Source organism: Felis catus, chromosome B3, assembly GCF_018350175.1.
Source record: "Felis catus isolate Fca126 chromosome B3, F.catus_Fca126_mat1.0, whole genome shotgun sequence".
Lineage (NCBI taxonomy): Eukaryota > Metazoa > Chordata > Mammalia > Carnivora > Felidae > Felis > Felis catus.
The window spans coordinates 146,760,979-146,782,628 of record NC_058373.1 but is presented as its reverse complement, the minus strand read 5'-3'; the positions used below and the strand labels follow the sequence as shown (position 1 = coordinate 146,782,628).

The 21,650-nt window shown below is 56.7% G+C and overlaps 1 gene segment (V, D, J or C); it reads left to right on the top strand.

Annotated features, from left to right (window-relative positions):
- The first annotated feature begins 113 nt into the window (after window positions 1-113).
- LOC105260702 lies at window positions 114-18,782 on the top strand. The segment is given in 9 exon segments: window positions 114-338; window positions 2,884-2,951; window positions 3,105-3,165; window positions 3,509-3,598; window positions 4,718-4,786; window positions 4,975-5,368; window positions 5,528-5,842; window positions 17,130-17,278; window positions 18,642-18,782. Coding segments are annotated over 9 exon segments (1,425 nt in total).
- Window positions 18,783-21,650: the final 2,868 nt, after the last annotated feature.

Genomic DNA, 21,650 nt, shown 5'->3' with positions numbered 1-21,650 from the left:
TTATCCCGAACTGCACCCATGTGTGCTGTGTGTGCATCCAGGGGTGGCCATCCCTCGTTGCGAAGCGTGTGTGGGAAAGGGGGGGTCTGTCTGCACACTGCCTGCCAGGGGACATGGCGGGAAAGATCTCCGTGAGGGAGACCCAGAGTCTCAGGCTCATCCAGTCTGCTGAAGGACGGCAGCCGAGCTCGAGAGGGTCCCAATCACGTCGGGAGCCAGCAACCAAGCTTGGGCCTCAGGGCTCTCCAGCAGGGCTCTCCACCTACAAGTCCCTGTCCCGAGGGTTTGTCCCACCTGCTGAGGCATCTGGGGCGTGTGGATGGGAGGAGAAGTTTCTGGTGAGACGGTTAGGAGAGCATCTGGCAGAGGGGAGGCACAAGAACAGTCTCCGTCCCCCCAGGCCACCGCAGACGAGGGCCAGGCCGTGGCAGAGGCGGGGGTGGGACCCGTGTCAGAGGCTCGCCTGGACACCGCACAGCCAGGGCGGCCACAGGCCATGGGGCGGTGGCAGCGAGGGCCCAGGTGGAGACCAGACCTTTCCTGGGTAACCACATGGCTGCTACTGACATGCTTGCTTGGACCACACAGGTGATGCCTTAGCAAAAGGAGGCCCGGCCAGACCCTGGGCCCTGTGTCCAGACAGGAAGAGACCCTCCCAAAGCTTCTAGTTCTGGCTCCTCTCTGCCAGCTCCCTGCCTTCCTCTCCCTCTCCCTTCTCCCACATCCACCAGGAGCAGACAGCAGAGGCCCAGCCCCTCCTCTGGCACTTTGCTCAGAAACGTCCCGAGCCACGTGTCCACACGGCGCACAGCCGAGACATGAGGCCCTCCGCCCTCCCTTCCTCTCCAAGCCCTCATCAGAATTGCCTGTAACATCCAAATTCATGCGCACAGTCTTCAAGGCAGTCCGGCTTTTTCTGACGTGCACCTCAGAACCACAGCCTCGGGTTCTGACACCACATGGGTACTTCCACGTGTCAGCTCTGTCACACCCCACTTCTGGCACCGGAGCGTGTATGCCCCTCTTCTCCTGCGGCAGCCGACGCAGCGGGAGCCGGACGCTGACCATGTCACTTCTGGGGGCGCATTCCCTCCATGCCCCCCAACCCTGGCGTCTGCCCGTTGTGTCCGATCCTGGGTCTTCCCCCCAGTCCCACCGTCGTCCTCGCGCTCAGCGTCGTGTCTGATCCCTGATCCTCCCCCCAGTCCCACCGTCGTCCTCGCGCTCAGCGTCGTGTCTGATCCCTGGTCCTCCGCCCAGTCCCTCCATCGTCCTCGCACACAACGCCGTGTCTGATCCCTGGTCCTCCCCCCAGTCCCTCCGTCGTCCTCGCACACAACGCCGTGTCTGATCCCTGGTCCTCCCCCCAGTCCCTCCGTCGTCCTCGCGCTCAGCGTCGTGTCTGATCCCTGGTCCTCCCCCCAGTCCCACCGTCGTCCTCGCGCTCAGCGTCGTGTCTGATCTCTGGTCCTCCGCCCAGTCCCTCCATCGTCCTCGCACACAACGCCGTGTCTGATCCCTGGTCCTCCCCCCAGTCCCTCCGTCGTCCTCGCACACAACGCCGTGTCTGATCCCTGGTCCTCCCCCCAGTCCCTCCGTCGTCCTCGCACACAACGCCGTGTCTGATCCCTGGTCCTCCCCCCAGTCCCTCCGTCGTCCTCGCACACAACGCCGTGTCTGATCCCTGGTCCTCCCCCCAGTCCCTCCGTCGTCCTCGCACACAACGCCGTGTCTGATCCCTGGTCCTCCCCCCAGTCCCTCCGTCGTCCTCGCACACAACGCCGTGTCTGATCCCTGGTCCTCCCCCCAGTCCCTCCGTCGTCCTCGCACACAACGCCGTGTCTGATCCCTGGTCCTCCCCCCAGTCCCACCGTCATCCTTGCGCATAACGCCTGTCTGATCACCAGTCCTCCCCCCAGTCCCACCGTCCTCCTCATGCAGAGCACTTCCTGTTCATGTCTATATCCCCTTTTGTAAGGACAGTCATGCTGCATTTGGAGCCCACCCTTTGGCAGTATGACCTCATGACTTTATCTACTGTGACTGTGTCCCCCCAACAAGATCACGTTCTGAGGCACTGGGGTTTAGGATGCAATGCAGCCCACAGACCCAAGTTCAGGGCCCGAGGGGAAGACAGGGAGGCTGCGCAGCGGGGGCCTCTGGCATGTGGATGGGAGAAGGCAGGGGCACGGTGGCCAGGTGCTTGGAAGAGCAGAGAGGTGGGTCCCGCCCCAGGGGACCAGTGAGGAGGGGGGTTGGCACCCCCACCCACCCAGACAACCTCAGTCCAGGCTGAAGAATGGGCATGACTGACTCTGTCTACGCAATGGCAGCACGGTGCCCTGGGGGGACGTGGGATGAGGCAGGAGCCAGGAGGAAAGGGCCCACAGACTAAGATACAGCAGAGCCCTCAGGGGCCTCATGCTTGCTCAGCCGCCCTTGGCCAGCCAGGTCCCTGGGGAGAGGATAAGGGGACTGGAGACAGCCCACCTGGAGTCCCTCATCCTGGGACCTGCCGCCCATAGGGCCCAATGTGCAACACAGCCTGTCCACCCCGCCCCAGAGCACAGGGTCAGGGGCGGGGGGGAGGGCCGACCCCACCCACTCCTCGGAGAACCACACAGAAGTCTGGCCACGTGACCCCTCTGCAGGCAAATGGCACCTGTGCCGCGGTGGCCAGGGGCCAGCAGCTGGAGCCCTGGGTGTGGGGACACATGGCCCCGGGCCCATCACGAAGGGACCACCCTGCACTGGGGTCTGGGCAACCCCAACCTCGGGCTCCACAGTGGGAGCCCCGGCCACTCGGCCGGCTCTGCCCTGCCACATACCCCCACCCCGCACCCTTGGGAGCCCCAACCCCGGAACCCCGTGTCTGTCTTTCAGCCTCCGGAGAAGTGCTGCACGTGTTCCCCTTGGTCTCAGGGTGTCAAGCTCCGAAAGAAGGCGACCCCGTAGTCCTGGCCTGCTTGACAAGAGGATACTCCCAAGAGTCAGTGCAGGTGACCTCGGTTTCGGGGAAGCAGGACCAGGCCAAAAAGACCAATCTCTTCGTGCTGAAGGCACAAGACAACATTGAGCTGTCCTTCCTGACTGCCCGGTGGAAGCCAGACCCCCACCAGTGCAGCACCACCAGCGGCAAGCTGCAGAAGGCCTTCCAGTGGCCAGGTGGGTGACCACAAGGAGGGCCCTCCAGGGTCTCCCACACCTTCCACCAGGGCCTGACCCCAAGGACCAACACAGGCACCCAGGCCTCAGCACGGCGCCCATGAGGGTCGCGTCTCATCACCCCAACCCTCAAACCCTTTCCCCGCAGACCCTGTCCTCAGGGTGCAAAAGAAAGGCAGAGGCTGAGTGTGAGGCTTCCCACGGCCCAGTCCCCACCTCTGCACAGCACAACCAGCTCGTCCCTCCCTCCCGCCATTTCCAGGTCCTCCCGTCCACCATGCAGCCCTCCCACCTCAGTGCACACACGGTCCGACCCTCACCTGCCACTTTCCTCTGATTTCAGCATCTTGGGAAACTAAGACCCCCCTGTCGACTCTTGGGCCAACCCCATCAGAGGACTCCACCACAGTGCCCAGCACTGCCAGGGTCTCAGGTGAGGAGCCCCCACCCCAGCACACCCTTTCCTGCCTTCCCATCTCTTAGGATGCCCCCTTCAGGCAGCCCTCCATGACTTCTCCCGCAAGGCTTCAAGTCCCATCTGAGTCAGGAAAGACAGGCCCTGAACTGACGTCTACCAAGCACCTACTGTGCACCAGGCCCTGTGCTTGGCACCAGCAGACACGCCTCTGGCCCTTTGTGAACAGGAGACCCACCCAAGACACCCTGCGAAAGCATAGCTGACAAAGGCAGGCCCACGGGCCAGGACTGGGACGCAGCTGACCCAGCAGCCCACAGGACTGGGCCCTGAGCTTGTCATGGGGCCTCACGTGAGGATGTGTCACCAAAGCGGCCAGGAGTGACCCTTACAGAATTGTAGCATGCCCCCTGAAGGCTAGGGGGCCGTGGCATGGGACCCAAGGCCTCCCCGCAGCAGGAGCCGCCCTCCCCTCCCGCCCGCACTGGCTCCCCGTCGCCCTGCTGGCGTCTCGGGAGGAGGGTCTGACAGTCACTCCTGTGCCACGTTAGCAGAAGCATTTGGACAGACAGAGAGCCTCCCCCCACGGGTGGTCCCCATCCAGGCCAGAGCCGTGACACCCCCATCTCCAAACACGGCCAGGGCCCTGGCTCCATGTGGGGGGACTGATCAAGAGACAGGGGAGTCCCCCGGGCAAGAATGCAGAGCGGTCTGTGCAGCGGGACTCGCTCACCGGTCCCCGTCCCCCGGGGCATGTGAGCCTCAGCACGCCCGCAGCCAGACGCTGCCCACAGCCTGTTACAAGCTGGGACAAGCTGTTACAAGCCTCCTACAAGCTGGGAAGAGTCTTTGCAGTTTGAGAGGAATGGCGGAGGCGGGGAGGGGGTGAGAGGAGGAGAGACGGAAAAGCCTAAAGACTTGCTGTCTGACCCTTTACAGAGCAAACTTCTGGGACCGGTAACTCACTGGCCATTGTCGCCACAAGTGTGGAAGTGACTGTGGCGTGGTGACTAGGGGGCAGTGGCGGGTCCGGGCAGGTCTCAGAACCCCAGAGAGCAGGAAGGCTGAGGGGCCCAGGGAGGCCACGGCCCGACCACGTGTGCAGCACACAGTCTCTCCCCCAACCTCCCTCCGCAGTGCCTTCCACCAGCCACACCCAGGCGCAAACCAGAGAGCCGGAAAGGACAGCGGACGCCAGTCTCAGAGGTCAGTGCCCTGGGGCACAGAGCGGGGAAGAAGGGGAAGAACAGATTTGGGAGCCCCGGGGACAGCCCAGCTCGGGAGCAAGCCGCTGGGCCGGTGGCGGGAGGCCAGGAGGCGACAAAGGCCGGGTCTGCACCAGGGAGAGCAGCAGGCCGGGCAGAGTCAGAGAGGGCATGTCGCACTGCCCACAGCACCACCCCCAGGCCGGGTCTGCGCGCCCCAGTGCCCCCAGTGACCGAGGCCACTGTCCTCTGGCAGAGTGTCGGAACCACACCAGCCCTCCCAGCCTCTACCTGCCACAGCCTCCCCTGCAGGGCCCATGGCTCAAGGGACAGGCCACCTTCACCTGCCTGGCAGTGGGGGCTGGCCTTCAGGAGGCCCGCTTGTCCTGGGAGGTGGCCGGGGCGCCCCTGCACGCGGGTGTGGACACTAGGCCGCTGGAGGAGAATGCCAATGGTTCCCAGAGCCTGAGAAGCCGCCTGGACTTGCCCGTGGCCTCCTGGGCCTCGGGAGCCAACATCACCTGCACGCTGAGCGGCCTGGGCGTGGCTTCCCAAGTGGTGTCCGCAGCTCCCAAGGAACACGGTGAGGCCCCCTCCACACCCCCCAGGGAACACATTGAGGCTGGGGGCCCTGCGCGCGCACCCCCCGCCTGGCACAGCCGCTCCTCTGTCCAGGACCCAGGCCGCCCAGCTTCCCCCAAGGCCCCGGGTGGCCCGCGCATGACCAGGCTTCTCCTCGCAGCTGCCTCTGCGCCCAGCAGCCTCACGGTCCACGTCCTGACTGTGTCCAGAGCAGCCTCCTGGCTCCTGTGCAAGGTGTCCGGCTTCTCGCCCCCAGACGTCCTCCTCACCTGGCTAAGGGACCAGGTCCAGGTAGACTCTGCTTCCTTTGCCACTGCACCCCCCGCAGCCGAGCTGGGGAGCAGCACCTTCGAGACCTGGAGCGTCCTGCACATCCGCACAGCCCAGGCCCCTCGCCCGGACACCTACACGTGTGTGGTCCGGCACGAGGCCTCCCGAAGGTTGCTCAACGCCAGCTGGAGCCCAGACATGGCCAGTGAGTCACACATGGGCACGGGGCCAGGGCTGGGGGGGGAGGGGGCAGTCCCAGAGGAGCTGAAGGGCTGGGTCCTGGGGCTGCAGCCAAGGGTCTGTGCCACCCAGCCAGGATGACCCTGCCCCAGCCTGGTGGGCACCTGGAGTGTGCACACATTTTCCCTGCACTCAGGGCTTTGGATACCCTGATACCTGTCCCCCTGAAGCCTGTCCTCATGTCCACAGGCCATGTGCTGGACTAGGAGGGGTGGGAGGTAGGTGTCACCCCTGCCGGGCCCCCAAGGAGCAGCCATTTCCCACCAAGACCTGCCCCATTGCTGAGCTCAGAGCAGGGGCCTTCCCTGGGGAGGCTGGTCATCCCAGACACAACCCTCCCAGGGACATCTGAGCCTCCCCAAGCCCCAGGACCCCCACTGGCTTGGGAGAACAGTCAGCACCTCAGAAGCCAGGTACACCCAGAAGTGGGAGCTGGGCTGGGGCGCCCAGAGAATCTGACCCGCACATGCCCACAGCAGGCCCTGACTGCAGGCCACCTGCAGGGCAGAGGGGACAGAGGCCCACTAGGGTGGGGGCTCACACTGGAGGTCCAGGGCTCACTCTCCCCTCAGAGGCTGGCTATCAGGCCCCCTCACCACCTCATCAGGGGGCAGCACCCAGGCAAGGCCCTGGAGGGACAGAGGTGGACACCTCAGGCCAAGCAGGTAGCAGGACACCATCCCCCCGCTGCTCGAGCATGGAGAGGTGGCCCTAGGAGTGGGGTAGAGGCAGATGCCATGTGGAGGTCATGCCAGCAATGTGGTGGTGGGGGGGGGACACACAGGAAGGCTGTGCCAGCCTCCACTGGCTCAGACACCCCTCCGTCAGACCCAGCCATGGGCAGCCCTGCACAGTGGAGGACATGTCCACACAACAGTACTGACCCCACTGCCTCCTACAGCCAGATTTGGAAGTGCTGGCATCTTGTTGGGCAGCAGCCTGAAGGGTCCCCTAGAAAGGCGGCTCTCCTCAGCCCCCTAGTCCACCTGCCTGTGTCCCAGCAGGCCTCCCCGTGATGTCCCAGCACCAGCCCCTGTCCCCACTGAGGCTGGGACTCCTGGTCCTCAGCCCATCTCCACAGCATTGCCCCCTGCCCTCTGGGCACCCTCTTCCCTGGCTCAGGCCCCCAGGCACATCTGTTCTCCAGTCATCAGAGCAGCCTCCTGGCCCTGCTTACCTTCCCTCCCCTGATCCCCTAAGCAGGTGTGTAAGGAGATCGACCCCCCACCCGAGGCTCCTTGAGGGCCAGGTCCCCACTGACCTCCTCCAATGTCCACTCTCCTACACCCAGCAGATGGGAGCCCTCCCCAGGCACAAACCAGGCCTCTCCATCACAGGTGATGTCACAGGTGAGGCTGGACCAGCCCCCTGGACAGACTCAGCCAAGGCTGGAGACTGGTCTGCCGTCATGCACAGAGCCCCAGGTGTAGGCTGCAGGTGTGTGTGCACGTGCACCCCTGGTCACCTGAGCACACGCACATGCCCAGCATCATCATTGTTATAAAGCATCACACGGAAGGTCCCCCCACACCAGGCCCCTGACCTCTTCCTCCTGACCTGGTTCTGCTCCTTGGCCTGTGTCATAGACTCCAAGTCTAAAGTTCTCTCTTGGCCATCAAGAGAGAGGGACACAGGATTAAAGTGAGAGATGGCTAATGTCCGGGAAAAAACAAGACCTGAATAAGGGCCCTTGCCCCGTTTGTATCAGGATCAGAAGGCTTACAAACACGGCGATGGACGTGCACAAAGAGACGAGGAATCTGTGAACATTAACTTGTGGACGTGAGGGAAAGGGGGTCTTGAGGATCCTCGGGGTTAGGGGTTTGGGTTCATACAAAACAAAATCCGGGCGCCGGGCAGTGGGGAGGAAGGTTGTTTACAGAGGACCTGAGGCAGCACCTCTGTTTATCTCAGCCTCGGGGATGAGGCAGGGAGGACACGTGACCTCAGGGTTGACAAGGCACCTTTGCTTTCGTTAACCATCTCCGCTCTGGGCTGCTACGCCTGCAGTGCAGGGGTCCATAGTCCAGTTCGCCAATTTACCCAGCTTGGTCCTATTCTCCCGTGAAAGCTGCTATAGTACTAAATTGGGGGTGCTCCTGCCCTGAATGCCTAATCTTGTTTATTTCATGTACCTATGCATCGGGGGCCTCTATGCCCCCCTATTCTCGGTTGCCTTGTCTTGTTTACCCAAACTCGGGGGTGAGCATCCTATAGCTTCGTACTTCTCTGTGCCTTGTTAACCCGTTGGTGTAAGCCCGGGGGATTCCTAAGCTTACCCCCCACATTTCCCCCTTTTTGCTTTTCTTGGTTCTTCTAGTCTTGTGTTTGAGAACTGTCATGATGAGCTCCTGGTCCTCCTTTTGCTTTTGGATGGCTTGGAGGGAGATTCTGCAAAGACATAAAAAGAGACACAGTAAAAGCATTCTGCCTCCCAGAGTGATCCAGAATTTGAGATGGGTGCTAGCCGTAAGTGAGAAAGGATTTAGGTAATGCCACATTCCCCAGGAATCAGCTCATTCATTTTTAAGCTGATCCTCTGTATATTGTAGCTGTTGGCTCAATGTCATCTGAATCTTCTATATTGTCAGAGAGGTGGGAAGAAAAGACACTTCAAAGGTGTGTCTGGACAGCGTCCCAAGCATAAAAACCGCATTTTTGGCGGGTCAGGGTCCCAGCAGCCTGTCCCCGGCCACCTCATTGAGGCACGTGACATGCCTTCATCTTAAAATTGTCATGGATGGCATTATTTATTATTTTATCTAATCATATTTTTATTTTAAACTGGTAGTTCCAAGCTTGGGAGTGATTCTAAGGAATGGCAGTCATGCGTATATGCTGGTTGTTAGGGTCACAGGGCAGTTTAGAGCAGAGGAACAAGGCCTCCTGTTTCTTTCCGATGAATTCCACTGCAGCCTCAAGAGCTTCAAGGCAGGCCAAGACTTGTTTATTAATCGAAGTTTGGCTTACAGATTCTTTGGTGTTATTAATTCGTTAAGGACATGGGCTGTCTGGATAGTATGATGCAGGCTGACTCCAGCTACAGTGGCAGGGGCGATAACGCCTACTGCTGCTAGGATGCCCGTGATTAACAGGCTTACAAATCTTTTCCGCCTTGCAGCAGAGTGTCAGAGTCGAAGAAGCTTGGAAAGCACGCCTAGTCCTGATGGATGCATGTAGGACACAGAGCTGTTAACAGGAACCAGGCTGAGACGCACTGTCTAAGCACTAATAAAGAAGAGATGTTTAATTGGGTGATGTTATCATGACTTATGCAGGACATAAACCAGCCTTGGGGCATAGAGATATTATAATTATGTCCTAGTTGTCAGATCTGGATGGTGGAGGTAGCAAAGAGAACATAGGGAGAAGGGACACATTTGGTCCCTTGAACCGGTCCATGTGAACTGGTTATCGTACAGGGAGGCCCCAGTTAGGGTAGCATGTGGTTCTACATAAATTTCACCGTGGCTAATAGGAAGAGTGAAGAAGGGAAGACCTAGCTTCCAAAGATTAACAAGCCAAGGTCGTTTTAATTTTCCTTTATATGCAGAAATTATAGGGCCAGACAAATCTCCATTTTTCCAAAAAATATCCCCCTACTAGGCTGGCCAGAGGATACGGTCTTATTAGACTATTTTGTTTCATGATATCCTCTAGGACCCCTGTCATAACAGTCCAATTACCCCAGTGAAGATTATGTTCAGTCTCTCCCTGGACAGGTTGTCCAGGGAATAATGTTCCAGGGGTCGTCTGAATATTTGAGACTAGAGCAAGCTATAACATTAGGAGTGTGAGATATGCTTGTTTTTTGAGGTATCGCAAAGCTTGTAGCTGAGAAAAAAGGGAAAATTGTCTGGCCTTGTAGAGGTTTTGGGCTGTACTTGCAAAAGCCAATTGATTCTTCGTTTAATACAAGCAGATAAGTTGTTGAGTTTGGTAACACACACAGGAGGTGCTGGAGGAAGCCACCACTGAGGTCTTGGCATTTAAAGCCAATGCTCTTGTTCCATTTGGAAGGGAGGGTTAAGAGTGGCTCCTCCCATGAACTCAGTGTCATTACTGCTAATAAGAATAAGGCTGTGCCAGCCTCCAGTGGCTCGGACACCCCCCGACAGCCCAGGCCCGGCCATGGGCAGCCCTGCACAGTGGAGGACATGTCCAGACAACAGTACTGACCCCGCTGCCTCCTAGGAGTGTTAAGCTGTCAAATAGAGGTGGGTTAAGGAGATGGGCCCAATATGAATATCGAGCTTGGCCTGGACAAATGAGGGCAAGGAGTATAATCAGGTTTACACGTATTGAATTTTTGTTAATGACAGAAGTCACGGCCATCAGATGCGAATCAGGGGTACATGCAATATCACTGTGTTGTAAGAGGATGCCAGCCTGGTTAGACAGGCGTTTTAAGGCTTCCCCGTGTTATATCATGGGCAAGGACTTGTGTTTGTAGAGTGGCTTCAGGATGAAGAGTCCACAAAGAGGCTTCTCCCATCTTGAAGATGGGGGCCGCTCCCTCGGGGTCATTCTCTGGAAGTCTTGGTTCATCGGACTATATCCTAGGGGTGTCCACCATGCCATTCCCTCATGGTTCCCTCTGAGGGAATCCACAGAGGTTGGGAATCTGAAAGAACACGAGCATATCCTCGACCCCAGGTGGGAAGCTGAGTGGGCCCAGTCTGTGTGGGCCCCCCTTCAGGGGTTTCTGCAGAGCACCATAGGGTGAGAGGGTTTATCCGATTTCAAAGAATGCCCCTCAGCTGTGGTGAGTCCTTGAGGATTGAGATTTAAAAAGTGAAGAGTAATCATAGCCCGATCGAGAAGCTGAGGTTGTCATGCAGACAGCCAGGGGTATCTCCCCCTTTCTGTTTTTTCACGTTTTGAGCATAATATATGCTCATTTTATAATTGCTTGGCCTTGTGGATTGTAAGAAATGGGGAATTCCAACCAAGGCTTAAGTGAAACAACTTAGAAGGGCATGTTGTCCTGCTGTTTTACCCTTTTTGTTAAAATTATTTACACGTTTATGTATTGACTTACTTATTCATTACCATTAACGAAAATGTGTTATGTTTTCTGCAGTTGTTGCAGGGTGCACTAATTTCACTTCTGCTCAGCAGTAACTGACATGTCGATCACTGGCCGTTGAGGCAGGGGGTTAAAGGGCCAAAGCCAAGGTCTATTCCCCTGCTTTCTCGGCAATGCCCACACAAATATGTTCCAGCCATGTGAATATCCATTTGTGGCATACGATGGGCTAAGTTTAGCAAAACGGCTCCCACGTATCTGAGTAAAAGCCCTTCAAATATCATCCCCCCGTCATCTGGCAGAGGCATCCAGTCCCCTGCTAAACAGGAACAACACAAACGTGGAGGATTTGGAGGCCAGCACCAAGGGTATTGCCATCGTTTTCCCAGCCTTTGGCTCAAAGGAGGAGGAATTTGAATCTCAACCCCGTATAGTTTTCAAATCCATTTACTTTAACTTTAGTCCATCCCGACCACACATAAAATTCCTTTTTAAAGATTTCCTGCACGAAACTTCCACGACTTTTCTTTGCATTTAGACTTTGTCCCAAGCCATTTCTCTGCAAAGAACCAGTCTTGTATAGGACAAAATTACTTTCTTTTACCTTCAACAAAATATATTTACATTTCTTATATCTTTCTTTCATATCTCCTACTTTCCTACATACAGAGTTGCTTTGTTATTTTTATCAGTTTTAACTACATTTAGCAGAATTTTAACTCTTAGAAACCTTAGTCTCCAGTGAAAACTAGATAGCGACCAATTGTGAATTGTCTGTTACTTAGAAAAATTTAGGTGGTAGACTTATGAATCCATTAAGCATAAAGCATGTTTTTTAACAGTTCCAAATATCCTTAGTCTTTATTTTGCAACAAGTCAGAAGCACAAACCTACATCTAGTAGTTAGTGCTTTAGCCTCTTATCTCATTAGATATCCAATGAATTTACCTCAATTTATTTTTTCAATATGAAATTTATTGTCAAATTAGTTTCCATACAACACCCAGTGTTCCTCCCAACAGGTACCCTCCTCCATGCCCATCACCCGCCCACCCCTCCCTCCCACCCCCCATCAACCCTCAGTTTGTTCTCAGTTTTTAAGAGTCTCTTATGCTTTGACTCCCTCCCTCTCTAACTTTTTTTTCCCTTCCCCCCCCCGCCCCCCCGCATGGTCTTCTGTTAAGTGTCTCAGGATCCACATAAGAGTAAAAACATATGGTATCTGTCTCTCTCTGTATGACTTATTTCACTTAGCATCACACTCTCCAGTTCCATCCACATTGCTACAAAAGGCCATACTTCATTCTTTCTCATTGCCATGTAGTACTCCGTTGTGTATATAAACCACAATTTCTTTCTCTGTTCATCAGTGGATGGACATTTAGGCTCTTTCCATAATTTGGCTATTGTTGAAAGTGCTGCTGTAAACATTGGTGTACAAGTGCCCCTATGCATCAGCACTCCTGTATCCCTTGGGTAAATTCCTAGCAGTACTATTGCTGGGTCATAGGGTAGATCTATTTTTAATTTTTTGAGGAACCTCCACACTGTTTTCCAGAGCGGCTGCACCAGTTTGCATTCCCACCAACAGTGCAACAGGGTTCCCATTTCTCCACATCCTCTCCAGCATCTATAGTCTCCTGATTTGTTCATTTTAGCCATTCTGACTGGCGTGAGGTGATATCTGAGTGTGGTTTTGATTTGTATTTCCCTGATGAGGAGCGACGTTGAGCATCTTCTCATGTGCCTGATGGCCATCTGGATGTCTTCTTTAGAGAAGTGTCTATTCATGTTTTCTGCCCATTTCTTCACTGGGTTATTTGTTTTTCGGGTGTGGAGTTTGGTGAGCTCTTTATAGATTTTGGATACTAGCCCTTTGTCCGATATGTCGTTTGCAAATATCTTTTCCCATTCCGTTGGTTGCCTTTTAGTTTTGTTGATTGTTTCCTTTGCAGTGCAGAAGCTTTTGTCTTCATGTTTTTGCCTTTTGACGGCATGGGGAGGAGTGCTATCTGAAGCATTGAAGATTCAGATAGCAGGCCTTACCCCAGGCGGTGCAGAAATGGGAGGAAGGGGGAGAGAAGACAGAAAAGGTGAGGAACCTCCAAGAGGCCTGAAGGCAGAGAAGGGCACAGAGGACAGAGAAAAGAGTTTATATGGTCCTAAAGTCTGTCAGCTCAGCTAGATGAACAGATATCGATTTTTGTTTTGTTTTGTATCATTTGTTTTGTTTTGTTTTGTTTTGCACTAGTGGAATTAGGCAGTCCATGTTGGGCCAGAGAAGGCAGGGAAGTTCCCCCAAACAAAAAGAGTTTCGGCAGCTGCTTGGGAATATTCCTTAAAATGTCTATCCCAAGGTAGACTAGCCAGAGACAATTGGTTCTAATCATCATAGTTATTAACCCAGGAAATGAATGAGGGAGAGGCCCTCACATATAGTAAGACTAACAGAGTGTATAGGGAGAAACAGTGAGACAGAGAGAGTTAGAGTCCCTATATCAGGGATGCCCTCTGTAAAATCCACTGCGCTATTTCGGTGCATTGCTTTGCTGACAATGACTGGAGGCTGGGCTGGCTGCCTTGGTTGGGGATACTGCCCTGTGTCAGACAGTTGTTGAAAAGACACCAGAATAGCAGCGGCAAAGTTCTGCACAGCACGAGTCATGCGAACATCATGAAACTCTTGGGCACAGACAGCATACTGGGCTGGGATCCGGATGATGTTAAGAGAGCCCCAGTCCCAGGCACACAAGGAATGAGAGCCGCGAATATTTTCTAAAATACCCATTGTAAAAGGGCTGTGATGGACATACAGCCGAACTGATTTTTGCAATTCTTTTACAATTAGAAAGAGCAGGCCTTCATGACCAAATTGCCCATTTTGCCTGTCGATGGGAAATAGCTGGAGTTTACTGGCCTTATGGGCTTTTTTTAATGTACTTTTGCACCGGGGTGAGGACTTTATCAGAGCAGGTTGGTGAGGTTTTCAGAGGCTCGATATCGATATCGTACCACCCTTTTGGGGGAGGAGGACTATCTCCTGGCTGTAAAGGAGCCACAGGCACAGGCTGGCTAGAGGGGGAGCGAGGTTTCTCCTCCTTTTTAGATAACTACATCTTCATATACACCGTCCGAGCTTGAGGGGAGAAGGGCAGTATGGACAATGGACCAGGTGAGGATTACTTTAGGGGGGTATTAGCCCCTCTAGAATGCCTGGCCTTTAACATTTTCCCTACTCGTTCCCACACATCAAGATCATAAGTTCCTTGTTCTGAGAACCAAGGGCAATTTTGTTGGACAGCCAATAATCTAAGGAGAGCCTTATAATTTAGAGTAGTCCCTGCTATCTCTCCTAGGGACTGAGAAATTCGAACATAGCGCGTTTGTTCAGGGGCTAGGGAGTCAGAGGGAGGGAGTTGCCCCATGTCAGATCTCCCAAAAAGCTCTACGGCGGCGAATCTAGTTTCGCTTTATCCCTTACCTCATCAGGTAGAGACTGTAACCAGTGCGTGTGCGTTTTTTTTTCTTGGAGCTCCTTTAGCGTTCCGCGGTGTCCTGCAATCCTTGTGTCGCACTGCCTGGCCGCGGCAGCACCTTGCCACGTCGGCCCATAGTCCCCTTTCCTTCTGTCACAATGGGGTCACCATCTGCCGTAGACTCCAAGTCTAAAGTTCTCTCTTGGCCATCAAGAGAGAGGGACACAGGATTAAAGTGAGAGATGGCTAATGTCCGGGAAAAAACAAGACCTGAATAAGGGCCCTTGCCCCGTTTGTATCAGGATCAGAAGGCTTACAAACACGGCGATGGACGTGCACAAAGAGACGAGGAATCTGTGAACATTAACTTGTGGACGTGAGGGAAAGGGGGTCTTGAGGATCCTCGGGGTTAGGGGTTTGGGTTCATACAAAACAAAATCCGGGCGCCGGGCAGTGGGGAGGAAGGTTGTTTACAGAGGACCTGAGGCAGCACCTCTGTTTATCTCAGCCTCGGGGATGAGGCAGGGAGGACACGTGACCTCAGGGTTGACAAGGCACCTTTGCTTTCGTTAACCATCTCCGCTCTGGGCTGCTACGCCTGCAGTGCAGGGGTCCATAGTCCAGTTCGCCAATTTACCCAGCTTGGTCCTATTCTCCCGTGAAAGCTGCTATAGTACTAAATTGGGGGTGCTCCTGCCCTGAATGCCTAATCTTGTTTATTTCATGTACCTATGCATCGGGGGCCTCTATGCCCCCCTATTCTCGGTTGCCTTGTCTTGTTTACCCAAACTCGGGGGTGAGCATCCTATAGCTTCGTACTTCTCTGTGCCTTGTTAACCCGTTGGTGTAAGCCCGGGGGATTCCTAAGCTTACCCCCCACAGGCCCACACTCTCCACTTCGTGTGGGGACCCCATAGCGTCCGGACTTCTCTGCCAACTGCCTCCAGTCCTTCCCCCACTAATCACAGTGGCCTCCTTGAGGGTGTCTTCCTGCCGGCCGTGCCCGCACAGCCCAGCCTTGCTGCCCAGCACCGGGATGCGTGCGCTTCCAGTGAGGACGTCGCAGATGACGAAGGCAGCGTGGCAAGCGGGAACAGCAGGACGGCGCCACACGCACTTTATTAACCAGCTTTATTTAAAGTCGCTGAAGAGCTGAGGACTCAGAGAAGCCCAGCTGACCCGGCTCCTGGGCAAGACAACATTGTTGGCCACGTTACCCCCACCCTGGACACCGACGGACACGGTTACGTTACCCCCACCCTGGGCACAGGCGGACAGAGGTATCGGCATCCAGGGAGGAGAGAGGCCTGAGGGAATCAGTCAAAGCTTTAACATCCACATGGGCTGACATGAGGAATAAGAATAGGGATGAGCCCCAACTGTATCCCCTCCACCACTGACTGCCCCAGACAGGACCTGTGCTCAGAGCTGGGACAGATCTCCAGTCCTGCATGGCGCTTGGACTCTGAAGCCCAGTGGAGGGAGGGGCCTGACCCACCGCAAACATTGGAGTTGAAGCCAACTGTCCTGACATCCCACCGTCTTGAGTCCTGATTAGATAGACCAGATGTGCCCTCACCCCGGCCCCGAGGAAAGTGCTATCATATGCTCCACTTCTCCAGTGCTGGCTGTTTGTTTACAATGCCCAGCGTGCAATCAAAAATTAAAAGACATGCAAAGAAGCAGAAAAGCTTCAGCCAGAATCAAGATAAGAAGCAGCAGAGTTTGACCCACAGGAGATCCAGATTCTGTCATTAACAGCAGTTCTGATCACATCCAACCACATCACAGCATCTCCTGGGCCAAGCCCGACACGCAGCCCACCGGCCTGGCCCGCCTCACTGGACTGAAGGGTGCAGATGAACATGTCACCCACCCACCCTCCTGTCCTCTGAGCAGCCTTCGATGCCCTGGGGCTCAGTCTGGTGCTCTGGTGGGGGGTCAGAACACATGGCCTTTACCTGGACAGGGCACTGTCCGTGCAGGACTGTGTAACTTTTGACTGTCCAGCAGACCCCCCAACTGTTCACCACTACACTTCACGTGTCTGGAACAGGTTTTCTCAAATTATCTGGAGCAAGGACAGCTGCCTTTGTTAATATTTCCTGTTCTCATGGACCAACACCTTCCTAGAATGCAACAGGGTTTAATTACTAGAAAGATGAAACTAACAAAGATTGCCATGTTTTCATTATTAGAATAAACAGACCTCTATAAAGTTTGCAAGCGCACACGACTTCCACGCTCACGCCCCGTGACACAGGAACTGGGCCCTGAACCAGGACCCCGGCAACCCCTCCCATCCTGGCCCCCACCCGAGTGTCCAGGGGAGCGGCTGCTCAGAGATGCAGATCCCGCCATGCCCGCCCTGCCCCCACTCGCCCAAGCTCACCGCGGCAGCCACTCGGGGCCCCTCTACCCTCCCGGCTCTCTCCCAGAACAGCTTCGTGCATGCCGTTCCCACCTCTCGTTGCCTGGCTGGGTCCCCTGTGCGACTACCCCTACCGGGTGACAACCACCTCCCGCTCGCGCCTGGGACTTGTGCGCCACAGTGCTCGGTTCCGGCCCGTCTGCTGCACGGGGTGGGGGGCCCCGTCTGGCTCTGTGGGCACCGGGGGACCCGGCCGGGAGAAGCCTCACAGACTCCGGGTCGGGAGAAGCATGCCCGGAGCAGTCCCCTGTCACTCAGCAACCCGTCGTGTGCGGGTTCCGAACCGAACCTCCTCACTAGCGCCCTTGCCCTCCAGGTCTGGACATGACCCCCCCACCCCCCCAGAGCCATGACGAGAGCGGCGGCGGCTCCACGGACCTGGAAGACACAGGCAGACTGTGGCCCACGTTCGCGGCCCTCTTCCTTCTCACTCTGCTCTACAGCGGCTTCGTCACCTTCATCAAAGTAAGGCAGCCAGCACACCTGTGTGCAGGGCTGGGGGGAGTCGATGCCCTGCCCGGTGGGGGGCACACTGGAGCCAGCCCAGGGAGCCTGGTGGGAGCGGGAGGGATGTGCAGCTGCCATGGGCCGTGGACATGGGCCCGGGGCCTGTCAGGCATCAGAGGCTCCTCCCCTCTGCCACAGCACTCCGGCCAGGAAGCGGGCACGTTGCACCTGCTCACAAGTACACGGGGGTCTGGGCCCTGTCGTCTGGGGACCTGGCTCCTCACATCCCCCCTCTGCACCCTCCGGCCACCGGCCCCCTTCCTAACCCCTGGGCTCTTGCTGCAGGTGAAGTAGCCCCGGGAGAGCGGATGTCCTGCACCCGCAGAGAAGGGAGGCTGGGACTCTGGCCTGTGCGGGGCGCCCCGGCCCCACTTCTGCCTGCCCCATGCTCGTCTCTGTCCACCTGTGCCCAGGGCTCGGCCGCCAAACCCAGCCCACGCTTCCTGAACCAGCGGCCCTGACTGTGGGCCCTTGCCTTCCTACCTGCCAGCTGGCCCCATAAACAACCTTGCTCACATACCCTGCCTCTTGTCTCCCTGCCTCCGTCAGCTCAGAGGATCCGGGGCTGAGAGAGAGTCCCAGCCGGGATTGGGGTGCGGCTGTGGCAGGCAGGCCATGGGCGCCTGCCCCGTGGGGAAGCCGGCGGGGGGAGAGGTGCCGCTCTGCACACTCACAGATACACCCACCACACGCACACGCACACGCACACATGTGCACAAGCACAGTTCACACAGAAGCACGCTTGCACAGACACAGGCAACGCTCGCGCACGCTGCAGCCTACAGACACAGCACACGCACACACACGTGCAAGCGCTAGGCTCGTGCTTGCACGCACATAGTACACGCACTGGTCTGCAGACCGTGTGTGCTCACGTATGCGCACAGACACATGCCCAGGCGCCACACGGCTCCCATGCACCTAGCTGGGGGCAGTGGGTGCTGCCCACACGTGGAGCTCATTCTGTGTGTGCCTGGCCCCACGGCCTCCTGGGTCTGTTCCCTCCGGTGCAGCAGGCGGGGGCAGTGCGCGCAGTCGTGCCTGAAGGGGCGCATGGGAGACCCTGGTGCTGCCCAGCACACAGTCACCGTTGGAAGCCTGCCGTCGCCCAGGGTCCCCAGCTGCAGAAGAGGAAGTGGTCACGGGGGCAGGCGAGCACAGTGGACGCCACCCGCTGGCCAGGGGCAAGAGTGAGGGCAGCCACCGTCAAGCCCAGCCGGTCCACGGCCCCCCCGCCCCCAATGCCACAATGCTGGTGTCCCCCTGTCACTGCTCATCCCTCTCACCACCTCCGTCCTCACCCACCCTCATCCATCCACAGCTTCAGCTCATGCTCATCCCTGCACGTGGCCAGTGGAGGCTGACCCACACCTGACACCTGACATGCCACGACCGGACGCGGGGCTGTGGTCAGACGACCCCCATGGCCTCTGCATGTGACCTCTGGGGCAAAGGCACTTTGCAGAGGCATCAAGGTCAGGGTACAAAAAGAGAGGTGGTCTCGGCTGGTGGGGGTCACTGTTATCACAGAGCCACAGGAGAAGGCAGCGTGACACCAGAGCAAGGTGCCCGAGGTGGCCACAAGCCCAGGTGCTGCTCCTGGAGCAGGGAAACCCAGGGACAGGCTGTGTCCCAGAGTCTGCCCACGCCCGCCTGTGGCCCAGGGGCTGGGGGCAGACTTCTTGGCTCCAGACCCTGAGGAGACAAAGGTCTGTGGGATTTGCTGTGGCAGCCACAGGAAACTCATACCCAGGGTCCCCGTGTCACTGCTGCCGGCCGAGGGGGCCCCATCTAGGGTCTCAGGCCAAACTCTGAGAACAGGTCCCGTTCTCTCTCTGGGCCCACCTGCTGCCCCAGCCTTGTGGCACCCACTCAGGAGGCTGCCCACGGTTGTGCCCCGGAGGGCTCACCCTGCCCACCCTGCCCTCAGCGACCTATCAGTGGCAAGGGCAGCCCTGTGTCCAGAGCTCACAGGAGGCCTCAGTGCCCCCACAGCTCGTCCGCACACGGGTCCTGTAGTGGCCATGCCCTTGCCCTGTGCCGCTCCCCCACTGCGTTTTCTCCTCTGCCCCTCTGGCACACTCTGGGGCTCCCTTTCTCATTATATTGGTTGGTTATTTCTTTCCCATCACCCAGAAAGTTAATGCCAAGAGCACAGTGTTTTCTGTGGCTCCCTGATGATGCCCAACACAGAAAGAAGAGCCCAGCACATGGTAGGTGCTCAGAAACACTTGCTCAGTGAACGCACGTCCCCCGCAACATGGACCCTAAGTCACAAGAGCACTTTGTCCTCCGGATGTGTCCTCCTGCACACGGCACACATTTACAATACACTGCGGTCCCTGTATTCCCAGTTACCTCCTTCAGAAGTCTACCCTCCCCCAGGCTGCCACCTCAGTAAATGACCGCCTGCCGAGTGGCCCCCGAAAGACACCCCGAAGTCATCATGACCTGCCTCCCACACACTCCAAGCCACGTCACACCCACCCAGAGCTCCCTGTGGTACAGCCCTCCTCCAGGCCGGCCCCCTCCCCAGCCCACAGCCGGTCTGGTCCCCTAAAGACCTGTGAGCCCATAGCCCCGGCTCAAAGCCGCTGACGGGCTCCCTTTACATCAGGAACAAGGCTCTTTCTGCCTAACCCAGCTGGACTGGCCAGGCCTCCCCAGCGCCAGCCACCTCAAGGCCATCCGGGCCTGCTCCTCTGACTTCACGGCCCGAAACCATCCGCCTGCCCCAGGGTCTGTCCTCCTCCCAGTCGGCCTCCAAGCCCCATAGAAGCAAGGACAGCACACGCCCAGCATGCACAGTAGCTGAAGGAATGAATGAGTGAGCACAGAAACGAATGAATGGTCCGGCAGGACTCAAAGGAGGGTGTGCACTTGGGCCTCCAGACCTCAACCTCATCCTCCCACCCAGCCTCACCCAGAGACGCCACAGGGCGGCCACAGCTGTCTCCCAGCTGTTCCCAAGGAAGCTGCCCCTGGTTCTGGGCTCTGCCCTTGGACTGACACCCCACAGCCCCATCCGCAGGCCCCGGGAGAATGGAAGAGGGCAAGGCACCAAGCCCCTGAGCATGCTGGGTGTCTGTTTGGGACCAGCAGGTCCATATTTGAGCTTCTCTCTGTCTAGGAAGCAAACTTACAACATGCCCTAGAGTACACGACAGAGCACATCCGTCTAGTGCCAGAGCTCCATTTGGGGAAAGCATGCGTGAACCCAGCCCCTCCTGGCCAGCCGGGTTCGTTTCTTCAGCAGAAGAATCCCGTGGGCTGCCCTCCACCATGACTTCTCCTTTCGTCTTACATAAGCACCAACCGACCTCGGCCAAACTATCTGCCAGATGCATGTGACAGCCCCCATGGGGCCCTGGCTTGGCTGTTTCCCTCCACACAACGCGTTTGTGACTTTCCCCAGCTCTGCGGCCACAGGCCCGAACTCAGTGCTGTGACATGTGGTCCGAGGGGAGGGCCGTGTCCTGCACGCTCCACAGCTCAGCCGGGCCACCGCAGCCTCGCCTGCCGGGACGCCGCCTGCTCTGGGCAGAAACACCTGTTTCCAGCCGTGCTGATAAACAGGACATGTGTGTCCTCCCACACCTAAATCACAGCTTGACAAACCTGATCCCACAGCATGGAACCCGCTGCCCAGCCGTCTGCCCCATGCAGGCCCCACGTCCGACCGGACCCCATGTCTTGGTGTTTGGGGGGAAGGGTTGAGCCAGCCCTGCCCCCCAGGGCTTGTGGACTGAGACCTCCCAGCACCTGGGCAGAAACCAGATGCCTGTGCTGTCCAGCCAAGGCCCTGATGTCCATTCCCGGCCCACGGCCAAACCCATGTTCGCTGAGGTTATTCCGGAAGACAAGTGGCCGGAACAAGACTGCTTCAGTGCCAGGAGATGGGACCCTGCCCCCAATGGCAGCATTAGTGCTACTGAGGGACACAAGTCCACAGTAAGACCGGAGGAAGTTACGGGAAAGCATTTACATTCTCTTGAGGTAAATAAGGACTTTCTCAGAATGACAGCAAGGCCAGGAACTTTAAAAAATGAGACTCACAGTTCTGCCTGCAGAGCAAAGACCAAATACCTATAAGGACAGAGTCCCCATAAACAAAGTAAAAAGCTCCCGAAACAGAGGCCAAAGCATCTAACGTCAAAAAGAGTCTGTGTTGGTCAGAGTTCTTCAGAGAATAAACAATGATGGATGATAGGCAGATGACTGAATGATAGGTGTGTGTGAGAGATGATCTTATTTTTAAAGTATGTATACATATAAATGGGGGCACTTTCAGGTTCGGACACATGATTGTATAGGCTTGGTGAGCCCAAAT